This window comes from Oncorhynchus masou, chromosome 31 (genome assembly GCF_036934945.1).
Source record: "Oncorhynchus masou masou isolate Uvic2021 chromosome 31, UVic_Omas_1.1, whole genome shotgun sequence".
NCBI classification, from domain to species: Eukaryota; Metazoa; Chordata; class Actinopteri; order Salmoniformes; family Salmonidae; genus Oncorhynchus; species Oncorhynchus masou.
The window spans coordinates 74121411-74142636 of record NC_088242.1 but is presented as its reverse complement, the minus strand read 5'-3'; the positions used below and the strand labels follow the sequence as shown (position 1 = coordinate 74142636).

The 21226-nt window shown below is 43.1% G+C and overlaps 1 protein-coding gene across 1 annotated transcript in view; it reads right to left on the bottom strand.

Annotated features, from left to right (window-relative positions):
• The window catches only part of hydin (HYDIN axonemal central pair apparatus protein), a 68893-nt gene that overhangs the window by 31512 nt on the left and 16155 nt on the right, over positions 1-21226 (bottom strand). The window contains exons 8-21 of the mRNA XM_064951922.1: positions 16893-17094; positions 16462-16645; positions 14845-14944; positions 14138-14256; positions 13146-13369; positions 9295-9362; positions 7418-7650; positions 6042-6142; positions 5628-5763; positions 5242-5406; positions 4972-5124; positions 1096-1334; positions 717-978; positions 11-154 (exon numbers count right to left, since the gene is read on the bottom strand). Of these exons, the coding sequence (XP_064807994.1) occupies positions 11-154; positions 717-978; positions 1096-1334; positions 4972-5124; positions 5242-5406; positions 5628-5763; positions 6042-6142; positions 7418-7650; positions 9295-9362; positions 13146-13369; positions 14138-14256; positions 14845-14944; positions 16462-16645; positions 16893-17094 (2330 nt within the window). The remainder of the gene's footprint in view (positions 1-10; positions 155-716; positions 979-1095; positions 1335-4971; positions 5125-5241; positions 5407-5627; positions 5764-6041; positions 6143-7417; positions 7651-9294; positions 9363-13145; positions 13370-14137; positions 14257-14844; positions 14945-16461; positions 16646-16892; positions 17095-21226) is intronic.

The window sequence follows — 21226 nt, the reverse complement described above, 5'->3', positions numbered from 1 at the left end:
TGTCACACACCTTCTCCACATAGAAGCTGAGCTGCTGGGAGGAGATGTCCAGGATGGGTGAGACAAACCGACATGTGACGTCCACCGTCATAATGCGCTCCTTCCCACTCTGGTGACCTAGGATGGCGTGACACACCAGCCTCTCTCGGACCACCTGGGTTAGAAACACAGGTATTCAGTTCACACATCCCATTAACTCAAGACAACTGTAAGAATATTTTAAGATAATACACAACACAGTGGACTAGAGGTCAATAGGGAATTAACGATAAATGGAAATAGTTGTTTTTCAGTTCAACATCTGTTTAGAATCTGTGTAGGGGTTTCAGTCCTGGACTCATAGCTACATGAGGCAAGTTCTCATTGGTTCGAATTGTCTATACATTCAACCTGAAACAGGATACTTGGTACTTGACCATTGGCCCAATTTTACTGCAAGGAATTCTAATTAGTTAACCACAAGGTTAACCACCTGAGGACAGGGAAGAAAGAACAACTGTCATCTACTTCCCAACATAACAACTTTGATTTTTTTCTCTTTGAATAAACCTATTTTTCTACCACTGATTTGCTTTGGGGCCTGTGTTATTGAAGAATAACATCAACTGCTAACACAACCTTTATACCGGCAGATACTGTATGTTTCTAGATCTCAACTGAATATCTAGGTTGTGTCTGACAGAGGAGTGTTTCCAACCATTGTCTCATCTTCCCACCTTGGGAGAGTCAGAGGAGCCCTCCAGCACCATGTCGGCAGTGTGTCCCGGGGCCAGCTCCATACGCATGGGGTGCAGGCTGAAGACTGGCCCATCTACAGGTGGGGGTACCAGGGAGCTGCGACCCTTTCCCTCCCTGGTTGTGTTGGCGGATGGGGGAACTCTTCGGCGAAACTGGGGGTACCCATCCGTTGTCCAGTACAGCTGGTGGGAGCGGCGACCTCGGTTGGTCACTCTAAAATGGTACTGACATGGACCAGAGCTGGGGATGAGAAGACAAGGTTTCAGGGGGAAAGAATAAAACGGATTTGAATGACTGACTTGATTGAATATGTAAAGTATGCACTTTCAGTATTTCCTCACTCGTAGCTATGCCTACCTGAAATGGGCTCCCAAGTCCAGACTGGGGGCAAAAGGGCGGTTGGTGACAATAGTAGTGCCCTTGCCAGTAGCAGAAAAAGGGATGGTGTGTGTTTCACTATTCTGGATGGACAGGTGCAGCTTGTCCTGGAAATGCAGGGTGTCATCCAGGTGAGCCACTAGCCTCAGCTCCAGCTTCCCCTGGGGTGGAACCTCTCCCTCACTTGGCTCCACCCGCCACAGAGACCTGCTGCGCACCTGGAAAAATACAGTGGACTTCTGTTACATAGGTTCTAACATTTGAGGTGGTAATAGAAAAAGAATACAGTATAAAGTATGAAGTGAGCCAAAACAAATGCACGATAGATTCACTGAGGGGCTTTGTAAGAGTATGTTTGTAATTTTGATTAAACATCCTCAGGTTAGCCAAACATCCAGGAGGTTAGCCAAAGGCAACAACAGGCATTGAACCCTTTTATGATTAGGCCAATAGAGATCATATGTTCTATTAAACTCTTTTATTGGCCCATTCTTACAGTGTCTGAGTGCTTTAGATTGAGAAATAAAACGAGGGCAGCACACAAGAAGCAATTTGACACCTTTAGCAGAACCTTATCTGTCTCTAGAGCCATGCAGTGTTTTACAATGAGAGGCCATGTAGTAATAGCATGTCCGGGCTCCCTCCAGTCTCTTCCCTACTTATACTGTCTTATCTGTGGGCCTCTTGGTAGCCTGGTGGAGGCAGAGGAAGGCTGCAGTGGGGAAGCTCACTCGTCTATCAGTTTTACAGAGAATGTGAAGCTGCTAATTGAAACAATAACAGACAGGCTGAGGTTTTAACAGATCAACGGCCTAAAAGCTGTGTTGATATAGATACAAGGATCACCCCGCTGTGCTTGTTTTTCACTAATAGCCTTCCTTCCAATTCAGTTTGAGAATTGGATCCTTATCTGAAAGTATGTTTCATCTAAAGAACAAAAGATGAGAAACCTACTTTCCCCATCCTATTCTGCTCCATTCCAGATTTATGATCGATTTGAATCAATCTACATTCAATAAGGAACTCATCTAAAAAGAAGACACATTAATCTTCTCTACAACCACATCTTCAGCCTTGTTCACATCAGGAGATAAGCCCAAAGTGCACCAGCAGCTCTCTATATCTTAGCTATTAGCTGAAAGAGGACTAAAATCAATTCTCCATGCAGCAGCATCCTGATTGATACACAAAGGGCTTTAATTGGGATATTCTGACTGAATCCAGCTCTGGGACACTGGATTGGGCTTTCTGATTGCTGATGCTTTATTTCACCACCACACTGGAGGCATCATCCAACAATCTGGATGCTTCCATGGACGAAGCAGAATCATCACAATTGACAGCCATCATGACGTTTGCTTTTGAACAGCAACCAAAGAACCTGAATGAGCTCAGTGTTTGCAGGGGCCTTATCTTATCTAACAAACTCGCTAGTCTACAAACTAGATAAGCAAGGGCAGTAATACTCACTTTTTTTACAACATGCAACTTCCTTACACTGACATTGTGCAATGCACTGGATTTAATTGGAGTTTCAGTGTGTGTTGGAGTGTGGAGGAGACCTTATTGAACAGAGCATGGTCTGCTGGAGACAGAAGATCTTAATGTTACTAGCAGTCATGTAGAACCAACCGATCATTCAGACATAAACATATTCTGTCAGCCTGTAAGACAGAATGAGGGTATATTTTTAGGAATATGTCTAGTCATAATGAATATATTCTAATAGACTCTCTACACTATTTTGGAACCCACAAAAAATGGTTCCAAAAGGGTTCTTCGGCTGCCCCATAGGAGAACCATTTTTGGTTCCGGGTAGAACAGTTTTGGGTTTCATGTTGAACCCTCTGTAGAAAGGATTGGACATGGAACACCTGCAACCAAAAATGATTATTCAAAGGGTTCTCCTATGGGGACAGCCAAAGAAGCCTTTTAGGTTCTACATAGCACCTTTTTTTTCTAAGAGCGTACACTACAGTGTATTTCATATTCACTTGCAGTTCAAAGTAGGATGTCAGCTCAGATAGACACAACAGATACAGATAGACCTGCAGAGAAAGGGGAGTAAACTGCCCTTGAAACAATGATCCACTACACCTCACATAGAAGACACACGCTAAACATCCATGTGAGCGTTGTGTGAATTCTGGAGTCATCAGATGTTTTCCATGGCTGATATGATTGGTCAAAAGACCAATTAGTGAAAGACACATCAGAATTGGGCTGCCTGTGTAAACACTGCCTGAGCGTCATAGTTCACTTTCTCAGGCTTTATGTGGCAGAGAGCTAGTGAGAGATGAGCCGCCGGTCGATACAAAGGTGATCATGGAGGGGTGTCTTCGCTGAGAGGGGGAACTGAGTGAAGAACAACCCAGCTAAAATTTCAATAATCAGATCAGACTTGCATTAGAGAGGCTTAATAAAATTGATTGTTTTGAACCATGGCATGTCAAATGCTGCGTTTACACAGGCAGCCCAATTCTGATCTTTTTTTCACTATTTGGTATTTTGACCACGCAGATCAGCTCTGAAAAAGATCTGATGTGAAAGATCTAATGTGATTGGGAAAAAGATCAGAATTGGGCTGCCTGTGTAAACACAGCCAATGAGGTTTAGAATGGAATCCCCTCAAAACTCAGTAGATTGAACAGTATAGTGCCATCATGAACAGTCTAGAATATACTAATGACAAAGTACAAATAGAATGTATACTTTGTTTTTAAATCTTTCACATTATTTTGCTATCCAGTATTACTTCCCACTGGGCAAAGACTGGTTGAATCAATGTTGTTTCCATGTTATTTTAGCAAATACATTCAATGTGATGACATTGATCGGTTTAAAAAAAAGTAATCAATGTAAAGGAATTTCGTATTTCTTTTCACCCAACTTTGAATCTTAAGCCAATGACATGATGACAAATTTTTTGATTTCCTGTTGGATTCACGCTAGTTGACAACTCAACCAAATGTAAATCAAAACTAGATGGTGAACTGAGCCTACTGTGCCCAGTAGGCTGGCTCTTTGCCATGCTATCGATCGACTCTAATATAATTCTAGAAGAATCACCAACGATTGATGCTTGAAATTGCTCTATAAAATGCCTGCCTTATCAACACACAGCTCTTTAGCCTTGGAGGACAAAAGAGTGTTCGCTCATTTCCACAGCACTGCACTTTAAGGATTTAAGCGCAATCCAAGATACCATGTGTGTGTGTGTGTGTGTGTGTGTGTGTGTGTGTGTGTGTGTGTGTGTGTGTGTGTGTGTGTGTGTGTGTGTGTGTGTGTTTGTGTTTGTGTAGACTGCAGTACTAGAAGGCCCCAGCATAGCAGGGTTCCAATCAAAAAAGAGGCATCAAACAGAAATAGAGACAGAGCAAACACTATACTCAGTGGATTCATTAGTAACACAATGTACAGTATGTGTAATAGAACAAACCCACATTACTGTGTAAAACATCTTAGGGCGAGAGTAAACAAAGCCCCATCTATAGCAAAAGGTCTGCAGAATTAATGAATTGAAGACGATGAAATTCTGATTGTTATGTCTCTAATTTGTGCCTATTGGTAAAGACTATGAAGATTTAGGAGGAGAGATGTAACATGGTAATAAAGGAAGGGCCATGGAGTAAATGTAAAAGTCTGATGAGTTGCTATTGGGATTAGATTGCACTGGCAGCCTGATATCCAGAAAGCTAACAAAGAATTGAACCAATTAACTAATTATTTACACAATGAATTAGGTTAGAAACGAATCAGAGGCAGCATGTAGCAGAAAATGAGCAGAGGTAAACAGAGCCAATGGGAGAGAGAATTTAAGGGAGAGAGAATTTCCCCTTGTTAAGTTTGACCCACCATTTGAGCCACAAAGCGTGCTGGTATCGGGGACTGGTTTGAGAGCTGCAGTGTTCTGGAGACATCGGTCAGAACTGGTATGCTGCCAAATGCCACCTCTGTGGTCATCACATGGACTACCGGACCCTCCCCAATGCAGGACAGTTGCAGGTTCTATGGAATTCCAAGAAATTAGAGGGACCAGGGGCATAAATGCAAGGCTACACACACACACACACACACACACACACACACACACACACACACACACTGGCACAGACATGATCTCACCAGAGGAGGCTCCTTCTTCCCAAATATAGCAATCTGTGCAGTTTGTTGAAGCCTGCCAACAGTCTTAGCCTGCAGAGCCAGGGGGATGTCCACAGCACTATGGGGCTGAATGACCCCTCGTGGGTGGGCACTGGAGTAGAGCAGAGACGGGTACTCCTCATACTCCTGGAGAGAGGGACCACAGACACAGTGTTAGAGAAATGCCTGAAGCACTGAAACACCCAAACAGTAAGTGGCCTGATAAACTTGTCTGTCAAAGACAATAGAATGGCCCCTTGAGAGTGATCAAGGGAAGCCAAGCGTAGAGCAAAAACAAATGGATGGTGGAGAGACCAGAAAGTCAGAGACACTGAAACATTATAAAACAGTAACACTTCAAATCTAACCTGGAACAGAAGGCCATAGCATGCAGGCAGGTCACTGTCATTAGTAAGCTTCACTGACTGCTCGTAAGGGTAACTCAGGAAACATCTCTGGAACTGTAGTACTGGGGTATCCAGAAGAACATTTGGTATAACACACCTACGGACACAGACATTTACCCAAGCTTAATACACCATTCACCTTTTAGGTTACACACATATTGGCCTGCACAGTGGAATAAGTATCCTATTGTGCTTACAGCTCTACATTGATGTGTTGAGGTTATGAAGTAGTTTTCTATAAGGGGTCTCTGACATTGAAATGAATGAAAGGACTATTAATCATCTTCTCTGAATGTGGAGTTCCCCCCCTGATCATAAATCAGGACATTATTGTAGCTAAGAAGTGTGTTTTGACCCTGGATCTAGACCTCTAACCTGGCATTGATGGGTAGGGCCAGCACATCCTCCCCAACCCCTTGTACGTCCACTACTAAAGCCAGGCTGTAGCGCTGCACACTGTTGGAGCACAGAGTCACCTACAGATGGAGGTACACAGCAGACATACTGGTTAAACAGTCAAACATAACCATGACATAACCATGGCACCTCTACTGTGCTTGTTTGGCAAATCAGGGTTCTCCCCAAAGAATGTAAGAGAGGCGCTTGCTCCAACTTGTGGACTGGCTGCGCCACTATGTAAACATTTTTTTTTTAACTTATGTGTTATCATATAAGACCACTTTTTGCTCTTGATGGCAGTTACAGGTGTTCATAAACTTCCGCCCTCTGGGCCTTCCCCCGGCCGTACTCAGCAGCACCACCTTCTTCCAATATCTGGGGGAGAACCCTGCAAATATATTTACAGTTTACACTACTTTTTTAATTTGCAATAATTTGCAATCATGTTCCTTTTGTTTTTTCTTTACACTTCTTGACATAGCCTGTACTACATACAGTAGAACCCTACTAAGCTACTTTCATCAGAGGAATTAGAGTAGACTGCATGGTCAAAGGTGCCTGCATATGGGGAGAAACAGTTATCTCTGCACCATCCATCCATGAGTAACTTCCTATACTTTGAAAGGTTAGCCAGGGCCCATTTTCTGGTCTAGGTGATGAAGATTATCTCCCTCCAGGACATTTGACTTCCTACATACATTATTCTGGTCTTGTAAGAGATCTCATTAGAGCCCCGGAGTGCCACTGTGCTGTCACTAGGCTGGAGAGCAGAGCAGCATGCTGCAGACAGCCAAAGGGAGGACGGCAGACAGGAGACACCCTATACAAAGCACCGAAGACAGCTGCACAGATTCCCTGATATGCCCACGGCAGGGCTGCTGACAGCTTAAAGTGATGGGAAAAGACCAAACAGTCTCCCATTGATAGGAAAAGACCAGCGTATGACACTCAGTAACCAGAGGCAACCAGAGCAGGCTGATGTAATAATCAGAGCTCTGCAGAGCCACAAGGAGAAAGGCAGCTTCTATCTGCAACAGATCTTTTTTTATATTCAACTTCTCCACAGGATGATAACAATTACGCTCTGCCCCCCTCAGGGGCTATCATTGATTAAATTCGTTTCGATCAGAGGTAATTAATCGAATGATTAGTTTATTCTAAATCTCAAATGAAAAACCTACAGCATACACTTTAGCACTAATTGGAAAGCAAGCTGACTCAGCATGACCCAACAGCACCTACATTTAATAACATAATTAAATGGTACTCTTCTACAGTGAGTACATAAGCACATTTTCATTTGAATAATGTTTGATTACTTTCTGGTAATGCTCCCTGCTCCCCTAACACACCTGGATGTCAACCAGTCCCTGAGGACGCACAGTTCCTGAGTTGGGTGTCAGGGTGAACTCAATGGGCCGGTCTGGTACAGTACTGGAGCTCCACTCTGTCCTACTCAGGTCTGACACCTGGGAGACACTAGTGATGCTGGAAGGGCCACTGCCATCCCCTGGAACCCTCAGCCCAAAGTTGATAGGAACCAGAGAAGTATTGTTCAGACTACAGGTCAGTGTGTGAGGGAAACCTGTAGGAAAGGAGGGATAAGGAATGAAACAGATAGCAAGCAATGTTACAGTTCTAAGGGTTAGTGCAGAGATAATTCCAAACACTGTTATCTGATATACAGCTGCAATGCCAAAGGGCAACTCATAATCGGGACTTTGATTTATCTGTAAGGTTTTAAAATGTATGGTTAGTGTGGGGAGAATTGCCACACAAATAACCACTGAGATTAAAAAAGTGTCATAGTATACTTAAATATTATCTGTCTGCAAAGACCTTTGCTGTTATTGATCACAAGAAAAATGTGCATTCTACCATGGCTAATAGTGTGTTAGTCTCATTCTACAGTAAGCCATTTGGAAGCCATGCACATGCATGATGCATTGCAGGCAGAGAATTGAGTGGACCATAAAAATGTAGGAGAGATAGGCCTGCTCAAAATACATCCAATGCCAAATGTATCAACTTGGACAATTTTTGGAAGGGTCAAATAGTGTGTAAGGCCTATTTTAGGAGATCCAAAAGGACAACTTTGCAGTGAAGAGTGGGAGTAAATGTGTGCAGTAATTGTTGCAAGAAGGTATAGTGTGCCAATACTGTTTGTATGGGACTGTTACTGCAAAACAATACACATTGCCAATTATAAACTGGGTGGTTCGAGCCCTAAATGCTGATTGGCTGAAAGCCGTAGTATATCAGACCATATACCACAAGCATGACAAAACATTTATTTTTACAGCTCTAATTACATTGGTAACCAGTTTATAATAGCAATAACGCACCTCGACGGTGTGTGATATATGGCTAATATACCAGAGTTAAGGGCTGTGTCATTGCGCCGTGTGTAAGAACAGCCCTTAGCCGTGGTATATTGGCCATCTACCACACCCCACGGGCCTTATTGCTTAATTATACACTGAGTGTACAAAATATTAGGGACACCTGTTCTTTCCATGACATAGACTGACCAGGTGAATCCAGGTGAAAGCTTTGATACCTTTTTGATGTCACTTGTTAAATCCACTTCAATCAGTGTAGATGAAAGGGAGGAGACGGGTTAAAGAAGGATTTGTAAGACTTGAGACAATTGAGACATGGACTGTGTAGGTGTGCCATTCAGAAGGTGTGTGCCTTTGAACAGGGTATGGTAGTAGGTGCCAGGCACACCGGTTTGAGTGTGTCAAGAACTACTACGCTGCTGGGTTTTTCACGCTCAAAAGTTTCCTGTGTGTATCAAGAATGGTCCACCATCCAAAGGACATCCAGCTAACTTGACACAACTGTGGGAAGCATTGGCATCAGCATGGGCCAGCATACCTGTAGAACGCTTTTGACACCTTTTAGAGTCCATAACTGACGAATTGAAGCTGTTCTGAGGGCAAAAGGAGGTGCAACTCAATATTAGGAAGGTGTTCCTAATGTTTTGTACACTCAGTGTATATTGTGGGCTTCATCTATTTCGTAGACTTGCAGTAATGGTTGTTTATTTGCATCTGTCATTCATTGTTATGCTTGTGCTTTATACTGTAAATACAAAGCAGTAGGTATTATCAGTGTGTCTCAAATGCACTGTTAAATCTACCCCCAAGCCTAACACAAGCATCTAGTGTGAGTAACAGGCATTATCAATGAGGATTAATGAAAAACAAACCATAGCTTAACTCACCAAAGGACACATCCCCAAAGTTGAGCTCTGAAACGCTGAAGTGAAAAGTGGGGCCTATTACGCAACCCCTACAAGAGATAAAAGAGACAGGAAATACAGAATACATTTGTGCTGACCAGCAAGCATGAAGGTCACTGGGTAATGCATAATAATTACACTGGGTTGGGCAAGTATAGAGCAACTGAAGAAAAAAACAAGATCAGTCAATTTCTTGGTTGACAGCGTGGAAGGGTAATTCTGTAGTTTAAACACAATGTTAAGGGAGTCATTTACTCAAACCTAGAGTATAAAAATGTGCTAATCAAACATGTAAGTCAGGGAGAGCAAATATTCAAGCGTTCAGGAGATGAAGCATTCGGTGGATTAATGTAGGTCATTTGGTCATTCTCATGAAACTGTGATTTTTCATTAAATTTCCTCTTGGATCACTGAGATTAGGATCTGTAGTAATTTATTTAATAATTATTATTATTTATTTTTTTATCAGATATTATGTATTTTACCACAATTTCCACAAATACTGTAACAATGCAAAAATTCTCATTACCACAACAGTTTTCAAAGTCTAATGAAAAGACCTAAGTTAAACATAACTCTGAAAATAAGAATATTTACAAATAAATTATTAACATTTATTTTGTAATTTATCTCATTACCTTTAACACATAACCTTTTTAGAATATTTTTTGTCATAATCACGTGTGTATGTATGCATGTTATTTATGCATTTTATTTATGCACACATATTTGGATAAAGAACAAGAATCACACAATCCGAGTTAAGCCAAAATTGCTAAATTACAATTTTTCTTAATATTTCCCAAATATTGGTGCATTACGGTAATGATAAGCAGGTTTCGGAGATGAGACTACATGTTTTGATAATGAGTGCTGCATCGTTTAGCAAAATTTGACTGATCTCTATCAGAGATTCAGTAAGCCAGCAAATCATCAAAGTGTGCCATTTGTTAATCCCAAATGACTTGCATGATACTAAAATCAGTGATCTCAATGCAATTTACTAAAATACCCCTTATTTCAATATAAGTAATGTAAGTACATGCACGTACAGTATTTTCAAAAGTCAAAAGTAGACTAAAACGTAACAAAGTGACAAAAAAAATATCCAAGGTCTTTACATGTAATGTTGGTGTATTAGTACGTGGATATTTATGGTTGTAAAGAATTTTATATATATTTCTGGATTGAATGGGTTCCTATGGGCAAAAAGCATAACACAATATGCCTATAAAGTACCTACTGTAAATACGTGCGATATGGACCAACATTTTTCTTGGGACATCAAACAACAACAGTATTTTTAGGCTCCCGAGTGGAGCAGCACTCTAAGGCACTGCATCTCAGTGCTAGAGGCGTCACTACAGACCCTGGTTCAATCCTGGGTTGTATCACAACCGGCTGTGATCGGGGCCCGCCATAGGGAGATGCACAATAGGCCCAGCGTTGTCTGGGTTAGGGGGGGGATTTGGCCGGGGTAGGCCGTCATTGTAAAATAAGAATTTGTTCTTAACTGACTTGCCTAGTTAAATCAATTAAAAATAAAAATACATTGAGTGTACAAAACATTAGGAACATCTGCTCTTTCCATGACCTAGACTGACCAGGTGAATCCAGGTGAAAGGTATGATCCCTTATTGATAAATCCACTTCAATTTGTGTAGATGAAGGGGAGGAGACAGGTTAAAGAACGATTTTTAAGCCTTGAGACAATTGATACATGGATTGTGTATGTGTGCCATTCAGGGGGTGAATGGGCAAGACAAAATATTTAAGTGCCTTTCAACGGGGTATGGTAGTAGGTGCCAGGCTCACTGGTTTGAGTGTGCCAAAAACTGCAATGCTGCTGGGTTTTTCACACTCGTTGCTGCTGGGTTTTTCACACTCAACAGTTTCCTGTGTGTATCAACAATGGTCCACCACCCAAAGGACATCTAGCCAACTTGACACAACTGTGGGAAGCATTGGAGTCAACATGGGCCAGCATCCCTGTAGAACACTTTTGTAGAGTCCATGTTCCGACAAATTGAGGCTGTTCTGAGGGTAAAAGGGAGTGCAACTCAATATTAGGTAGGTGTTCCTCATTTTGTACACTTAGTGTACTTAAGTGTGAAAATAGGTACACATGTCACAATGGGGGATATCCTCCTTTAAGTAGTGGGGTAAACTCTTTGCTGAAACACAAATTGCAGATTGTGGCTTAAAGTAAGTTAAATGGGGTTTAAACATCCCATATTTCTTGACAAACCCTACTTAGTCAAATAACTGTTGTTTTATTAAAAATCTATACAATAGGTATTAGTGTTCTTAGTAAATAAATAAAGTTACCAGCACAGCACACCCATTGACTATACATTACAATTAGCATATAATCAATACAGAAATTAAGGTTCTCATTACCGAAACGGCCCCAAAAATGACACGGTAATGAGACATTTGTGTTTCGGTAATGAGAGGACCTTAGCTTAATCTGCAAGTAATAGGAGACAGCTGTAATGAGTGAGCAAGCAATTGACCACATCACTATGCCCATTCATACACTCCATGTTGGTAAGGTAATGGTTCTCTGACTTTTTCCCAATTTGAGCTTTTTAGACATTTTGGTCATGAGAAGGCACAGATGGGTAAATGGGGCTTTTGAGAATAAGAACATCATTTTGAAGGCGGCACACAATTGGCCCAGCGTCTTTAGGGTTTGGCCGGGGTAGGCCGTCATTGTAAATAATAATTTTTCTTAACTGGCTTGCCTAGCTAAATAAAAAAAATTGTTGAATAAAACTTCAATTAAAGTTTTTTCAGGAACTTGAAAAGGTGGTATAGTAATGAGGCACATGTCCACAGACACTGTGTTTTTACATAGTAAATATTATTGTTTAATGTAAACTTCAACTAGTATACTATTTGTAATATTTATGGTTAAACTACAGTAACATATACCATGGCATTGGTATTCTAGAGTGTAAATTATTTCCCTAATAACACATGGTATATTTGGACAGAAGAATTCAATGGCAAAGTTCCTTCTTCCACGTTGTGTTTGAGCTGCTTTTGAAAGCAAAAGTCGAATTGAAAATGTTATTGGCATTGTTGAATTCGATTTTTATCGTGGCAAGCTAGGACTGATGGTTTGGTAAACCAAGTCTGTTTGTTTGGTTACCTTGGAAACTACTGGAGCTATCTAGTAAACTTGCTAGCTACTTCAGTGGATGTTGAACACATTTCTACCGGCAAACGGCAAATGTGTTTAATTATAGCCATTGTAAAAAAGGGATAATCAACTCGGGGCTCTAAGCGTTCTATGGAAAATAATGCAACTCCGTGGAAGTTCAGTTCTACTCCACTAGCGTGTCGTGGAACACACCTTCCACGTCATTAATGATGTTCCATATAATGCATAACCCCTCATTTATTATGTGTTACATATTTTTTGTTTTATTCAAATAAGTTGTGTAAAATTGTGTAAAATTATCCGAGAATTTAATCCGGACAAATGTTGGTAATGAGAATTTGGGGTGAAGATTTTCTAAATTCTGGTGAAAATGTAAAATGTATTTAAAATTAGACAATTTGCCAAACACTAGACATCTTAGTCTTTCGAATGATATTTGATTTTTGCAGATGCTTCATTGTTTTGTAACAGACATATTTCAAACTGGTTTCATGAGAATCACCCAGCTGCTGCGGTATGGGGTGATATATGTGTCTGGACATGCTCGTCAATGCTTTATCTACCGCAGTGGTGATGTACTGTACAGACCCTCTAAACAAGACAATGATGGAGAGGTTGAGGACTGTGCTGGGATGGATGAGAGGGGTGATTGGGCGAGTGTTACCTAAACGTGAGGCTGATAGGTTGTGGGTTTCCCCCCACAGTGAAGATGAACTCCTCAGAGAAGACCCCCAGGGTGCTGGAGGAGAAGCAGACCTCCATGGCTTGGCAAGCCCCAGCGGGAACCATCCCCTCAGTAGGGCTGAAGGAGAAACACTGGCCAAACCCTGAGCTGGGAGGCACCAGCTTGAAGGTGGCCTCGATGAGCCCATTATTAGACAGAAGCACCTGAGAAGAGAGTGCATGGATGGATAGTGGAGTCAAATCAGGTTTAAACAGGGCGAGGGGACATTTGTAGGGAAAACCAAACTATGTAAATGTAGAATTTGATTAACCAAGCACTGTTTTCTATGTGTTTATATTCTCACTTTTTTATTTAGCCTAATCAGAATTAATGTGTATTGTGACTGCAGTGTATATTCCATGGTCTTATCTATACTTGTTTGCTGGCTTTGGAAAGCTAGCAATACGCTAACAATGCATGATCCAACAGTCTTGTTCTGTGGGAACCAGTATCACAGTGTTTTACAGCAAGGCTGCCATGAATGCCCTAAAAACAAAAGGGGCTGACTGGGTAGGCATACCTTAAATAATTAATCTAACAGTGAATTCATAGAGAGCCTGCCATGTCCTGTTCTATTATAAGACTAACAGATATAACAATTATACTTCAATTACTCAATTACTCAAAAGTTTGGGTATATGCAGACTACCAGCAGCAATAATGTGATTTATTTTCATGTGAGACACATCTTATTACAGGGGATAATCACAGTGCTGTTATTTCTAGTACATCTCTATTTCCTGTCTAACTCTTCTGCACCTCCAACAGCTGGGACCTTGCACATTATGAGTCTCACTTGTTGGGAGGGCTGATAATTTGGAACAAAGGTGTAAAACAAAACTCTGTAACTCTCATTCAGTGTAAGTGTAGAAATATTTGTGTCTTAGCTTTGTTTAATATTGTTAGTACATCTCCTAACTAAGGTTAAGTACCTCATAGCTGTGTTTGGAGCCAATAAAGATGGTACCCATGTCAAGGAGGTCAAAGTTGAATTGTAATTTGGGGCCTAACCCCTCCCCCTTTATCCGTAGTGGTAGGCGAGACTCACGGCCTAATGTGGATAACAAAGAGCACAAAGGCAGAGAATACAAAGACGGAATTAAATAAACAAACTGAATATATGTAAACAAATGAGCATGAATCAAGCACATCTGCAGAACACAGGTGTGTAATGAAAACATCTAGACATACTGTACATTGCCCTTTAGGCAAAAATCAACTCTCTATGACTTGTGTTATTGAGGTCACCACCTGCCCATGAAACTCTGTCAGTCATGGAAATTAATGGAAATCTAACCTCCGGCACCGGAAATATAGATGGATACCAAATGCAAATCAAACAACAACTGCTTTGTCAGTATGAGATGATAGAATTATAATTGTGAAGTAACACATGTTTTTTGCCTTATGGCTTGTAGGCTATATGATTTGACTATAATACCAGAAAACACCTTTTACGAAATGCATAAATATAATACATTTTCAGGCATTGTCACTTTTGATCAAATCCAAGGTGGGGCTTTCTCATCAATGCACCATTTTATTTCTGTTCATCATACTTCTGTTTGTAACATCAAACACAACTTAGCTAATACTGTAGTAAATGCATGAGCCCTCATCAAATGACATCAAACTTCACCTGTGATGTCGCAATAGACCGTCTGTTGATAAATCTTTGCCTCCTGTGGTTTGAAAATTATGTTGACCTCTGAGGTGGTGTTTGGCCAAATGTCCCCCTCCTGCAGGTAACACAAAGGCAACAGAGGAGGCAACTTTAAACAATGTGCATCTTACAGTAGCAACAGGATTACTGAAATCCTGCTGGAGGAGAAAGTGGTACAGTCCATCATGTGTCAAATGTGTCAAGACAGTGTAGAGTAGCTAAATTATATACTTTTGATATATAATTAAAAATTATATATTATAATACTTCCCCTTATACAGTTGTGAATATGCAAGAGCAAAGACAACTCAACACTGATGAAAGATATGTATAAAGCTTCTGTCTAAATTATAGTGTCTGTCAAATAGATAAAGTCATCAAGTGGAAAATAAAAGCAGCTGAGCGCTAATGGATGTAGTACTTATCAGTTAGAACTAAACACTAATGCAATCATAATCAGCAGAGCTCTGGAGAGCAGACGGAAAAGTTTGCCTAAGGGTAACGGTGGGGTTCTGGCCTCACTCTGTGCTGATGGAGCACAGCTCTTCAAGGTGCTTTACAGAATATTTGGGTGCAGAGTTTGTCCCTGGAAAGCAATGCTTTTTTGGATGCCTTGATTTTTTTTTGGTAGGGGGGGTTGAGTTTGTTTTCCCCTGTTTTCCATCTCTCTGACGTTGAGGCATCAAGGTCAAATGATTGTGAGAGTTCCCTTGGGACCTAGTGTGCTTAACAGATGCCTAGGGCGAGTTGGGTTTCGTCAGGATGGATGAGAATTTGTGGCTGTCTCCCCAGGGGCGTCTCAGCCCATCGGTCAGACTCCGAGACAGCAGGTGAAATCAGGTTAGAGACTAATTAGATCCACGTGGCCATGCCTCTGACTCAGCAGGCAGTCTCCACAGTGTTTGGGAACACTGATACTTCTCACACACACAATAACACATGGCCCCTCATAAGTGCATTGCCACAAACACAAATGGGGTTGAAGAATATGAAATTAAATATAGGAATATTCATGGGACTTCTATAGCTGCTGTGGAGCAGTGACTCACTGCTCGGTGGCAGAATTATAAGCAGAGCATTTTAAATGTGCTTTAAAGGCTGTGGATTGTCTTCCACCACAGCTGAGTAATCCACAGAGCCAGATCTGTCACTGTCACCTGAGGCTGGAGGTGTGAGCAGACACCACACTGGGTTATAGTGTTTGGTACAGAATACTAGTACATGGTGTGGTGTAATAAAGTGCATCCATTAATTTAGTGTATCAAGTTTCCTTAGGCATTGCAATGCAAACCAATGATTATTGAGGATTTTGGCATGCAAGTTGGCATGGCTACTGCTGTATAAGAAAATATGATGATATTTGAGAAAACTGTATCTTCAATGCACTGCACTTCGTGACTCAACACATACTGTAGGTTTCCTAGAGGAGGATCACCAGGAGTGATTATATCATGTAATTCCTCTTTTGTTTGACTGTGTATGTGCACAAAGTCCTGTATGACAGGAAAATTGGACTCTACAGTGTATATCAAAACATTTGCTATCAGTACACAGTAAATTCCCCTCCCTCCACCCCCACTCTACATCACACACCAGAGGTTCCACTGTGATGTAGTTGTCTGAGAAGGACAGGCGTTCCTCCTTCAGCTGCCTGCGTCGGTCCTGGAAGGTGCGTGAGAGCAGGGAGAGACGGTCACGTAGAGTGGGGTCTGCGTCACACTCTGTCAGGAACTGATCCATGTCATCCTCCTCCTCCCGCTGCAGTTCGGAACAGAACCTAGAGCAGAGCAGAGATACACACAGAGAGAGAGAGTATGGGGATGAGGTGGGGGATGGGGAACAGAGGAGCATCTGAACAGGCTACATAAAACAGCATTGATGTGGACTGATACTCACATTTTTACGATGATCCATTAGCTAAGGGTCACTTCAGATGTTTGTTTACAGGAAATCAATGTCTGTTGATGTGTTGACCATGTTTATATTATGTACATCATGGAGATGAGCATGAACAGACATCCCACCTTAGCTTCTGCTGCTCTTCCTCCTCTTTAGTGGCCAAGCTCTTCCACTGGTAGTGGACTAGAGTATCACTCCTGTTCACTATGGAGACTGAACGTTGGTTGGCCATGGAGATGTAGGTTTTCTCCACTATGACAGAGTTCCTGTCCAGCCTCACATTCACGTCTGCAGATGCTCCATACAGACTGATGCCAACATCCTCCCCTTAGGAGAAACAACAAAGCCCAGACACAAACAGCAACTGAATTATTCAAGAGCACTGTAGCTGTCCAATATATTTATAGAAAGTCAAAAGTACATGTGGGTAGTTCTAAAATACAGGCTTTTCCATTTATTTATTTTATTTTTCAGGACTTTATGGCAAAGCCCCAAAATGTGATGCTATAGCCTAGTCAGTGTGCTACTATTGGTCAGTGCTTCATAATTGGTCATGGAGATGGCGCTGTTGGATTAGCATGACATGTAGACTATACTGTCTGAGCCATCCACAACAATAACAAAGCCTCTCTGGGACTCAGTGACATTAGCACAAGTCACATGTTTCCCACTGGAGCAGCCAACAGAATGAAAAAAAAAATACAATGCAAAATCATTGCATAAATCAGCATGTGGAATATGTAAATACCTTTGGCTTTTCGTTTGGCTAGTTTGGTTACATTCAAAGCAGAGTCATGGTGCTTTAGATGAGATCCTGACCTGACCCTAATGAGTGAACCGAGCAAAAATTTAACCCAAAATGAAATAGGCTGGTATTCAAATTGCATCCTGAGTTTTAAACAGGCAGTAAGCACCAGGCAGCCATCAAACTTCATTAAGCAAAAACATGGTTCATGTTAAATTCAGAGTAATACACCACAAGTAAATACAATGTGACACGGTGGATCATTACCCAATAAGGTGTATTATTCTAACAATTTTTCCACAACAGTATAGCGGTACATTACATTATTCGTATTTTCATCAAAACTTTTACAGAATGCTTAAATCAATTCAATCTAACCTCAGAAGAAGGCAGAATATCTATATTTAAAATGAATATATTGCCACAGATTAATTTCTGTAGTTCTATGCTTCCCTTGTCTCCCCATTCTGGCTATAGGGATAAATCCATAGTGTGGTTTCGAAATACATATGGTTATATATATGGCAAAGTAAGTGACCCTGGATAAAAACTTACAATGAGGGAGAGATGTAGGAGGACTATGTGTACCAAACTTTAAATTGTATTTCCAGGAACTAGCATTTTGTCCCATCCTAATTTGCTTTAGACGGGATTTTTCCACTCTCTGGCTGAGTATATAGCGAAAAATGGTGTATCTTATTCCGGTGGAAGAGGTGGTCTACACTGATACTGTATATCCCTTAAACAATGTAAACTACGCTTTGGTCCTGTTATTGCTCACACAATTTTTATGTGGCGCAAAATTGAAAAACAATGTAACTGGGAATCAAAATGGCGTGCCTTGCGATCTGGAGGGCAGCCTTTTCCATCCCCCCAGTGGTCCAAATTTGGAATCCTTACCCTTGCCGATATCATGGACAGTAATGGTTTGAGAACATTCTAAGATTTGAAAGACATATACACATTAACAGCTATGCTGGCATATGGATTCCCTTGGGAAACCCAACTACCAAACCATCCAATGTTGGGATTTATAAATAAATGATCTGGGCTCCCAAAAGGACTGATCTCTATAATATATAAACAACTTTTGGAAAGCTCATTGTCACCCCCTGGTCTAAGTATTTTGTGTTTTTCTTCATGTATTGGGTCAGGCCAGGGTGTGGCATGGAGTTTTTGTATTGTGGTGTGTTTTGTCTTGGGGTTTTGGTGTGTATGTATTTGGGATTGTAGCTAGTGGGGTTATCTAGCAAAGTCTATGGCTGTCTGGAGTGGTTCTCAATCAGAGGCAGGTGCGTATCGTTGTCTCTGGTGTGTTTTGTCTTGGGGTTTTGGTGTGTATGTATTTGGGATTGTAGCTAGTGGGGTTATCTAGCAAAGTCTATGGCTGTCTGGAGTGGTTCTCAATCAGAGGCAGGTGCGTATCGTTGTCTCTGATTGGGAACCATATTTAGGCAGCCATATTCTTTGAGTTTGTCGTGGGTGATTGTCCTGAGTGTCTTGATGTCATTAGTCTGTGTTAGTTTGCACCAGGTAAGGCTGTTTCGGTTTTCACTACGTTTATTGTTTTGTAGAGTTTGTGTTTTGGATTTGTGTTATGTTGTGTAAATAAACATGGATCAAAATATACGCGCTGCAGTTTGGTCCGACTCTCCTTCACCATTAGAAAACCGTGACAGAATCACCCACCATAAACGGACCAAGCAGCGTGTCAACAGGCAGGAGCAGCCCAAAGAGGAGCTGCGTATTAAGGATTTCTGGACATGGGAGGAAATCCTTGACGGGAGAGGACCCTGGGCTAAACCAGGGGAGTGTAGCCGCCCAAAGGTGCAGCAGGAGAAGAGGAAACAGGAGCCACAGGAGAGGCAACAGAAGCAGCTTCAGTGGGAGAGGCTACACCACTTGGAGAATTGGACATGGGAGGAAGAACTGGACGGAAAAGGACCCTGGGCTCAGTCTGGTGAATATCGCCGCCCCAAGGAGGAACTAGAGGCGGACAAAGCGGAGAGGCGCTGGTAGGAGGAGGCAGCACGGCGACGTGGATGGAAGCCCGGGAATCAGCCCCAAAAATTTCTTGGGGGGGGGGGGCTATCAGGGAGTATGGCTACGCCAGGTAGGAGACCTGCGCAAACTCCCTGTGCTTACCGGGGGCTAGAGAGACCGGGCAGGCACCGTATTATGCAGTGGTGCGCACGGTGTCCCCAGTGCGGGTGCATAGCCCGGTGCGGTATATTTCAGCTCCGCGTATCGGCCGGGCTAGATTGAGCGTCGAGCCAAATGCCATGAAGCCGGCTCTACGCATCTGGTCCCCAGTGCGTCTCCTTGGGCCGGCTTACATGGCACCAGCCTTGCGCTCGGTGTCTCCGGTTCGCCTACATAGCCCAGTGCGGGCTATTCCACCTCGCAGCACTGGCAGGGCAACCGAGTATTCAACCAGGTAAGGTTGGGCAGGCTCGGTGCTCAAGAGCTCCAGTGCGCCTGCACGGTCCGGTCTATCCAGTACCACCTCCACACCCCAGCCCTCCGGTAGCAGCTCCCCGCACCAGGCTTCCTGTGCGTGTCCTCGGCCCAATACCACCAGTGCCAGCACCACGCATCAGGCCTACAGTGCGCCTCGCCTCTCCTGCCCTGTCGGAGCCTTTCTCCTCTCCAGCGCTGCCGGAGCCTCCTGCCTGTTTGGAGCAGCTAGAGCTGCCAGTCTGCATGGAGCAGCTAGAGCTGCCAGTCTGCATGGAGCAGCTAGAGCTGCCAGTCTGCATGGAGCAGCTAGAGCTGCCAGTCTGCATGGAGCAGCTAGAGCTGTCAGTCTGCATGGAGCAGCTAGAGCTGTCAGTCTGCATGGAGCTGCCAGTCTGCATGGAGCTGCCAGTCTGCAAGGAGCTGCCAGTCTGCATGGAGCTGCCAGTCTGCATGGAGCAGCCAGAGCTGCCAGTCTGCAAGGAGCTGCCAGTCTGCAAGGAGCTGCCAGTCTGCAAGGAGCTGCCAGTCTGCCCAGCGTCGCCAGTCTGCCCAGCGCCGCCAGTCTGTCCAGATCTGCCAGACTCTTCCAGATCTGCCAGACAGCCAGACTCTTCCAGATCTGCCAGTCAGCCAGACTCTTCCAGATCTGCCAGTCAGCCAGACTCTTCCAGATCTGCCAGTCAGCCAGGCTCTTCCAGATCTGCCAGTCAGCCAGGCTCTTCCAGATCTGCCAGTCAGCCAGACTCTTCCAGATCTGCCAGTCAGCCAGACTCTTCCAGATCTGCTATTCAGCCAGACTCTTCCAGATCTGCCAGTCAACCAGACTCTTCCAGATCCGCCAGTCAGCCAGGATCCGCCAGTCAGCCAGGATCTGCCGGAACCACCAGCAAGCTAGGATCTGGTAGATCCATCAACCTGCCTGAGCTTCCTCTCACTCCTGAGCTTCCTCTCACTCCTGAGCTTCCTCTCACTCCTGAGCTTCCTCTCACTCCTGAGCTTCCTCTCACTCCTGAGCTTCCTCTCACTCCCGAGCTTTCTCTCACTCCCGAGCTTCCCCTCAGTCCCGAGCTGTCCTTCAGTCCCGATCTGCTCCTCAGTCCAGTGGGGTTCTGGGTGAGGACTACTAGGCCATGGTCGGCGGCGAGGGTGGTCTATCCAGGGACGCGAGGAGAGGGGACTAAGACATTGACTGAGTGGGTTCCACGTCCCGCGCCGGAGCCGCCACCATGGACAGACGCCCACCCGGACCCTCCC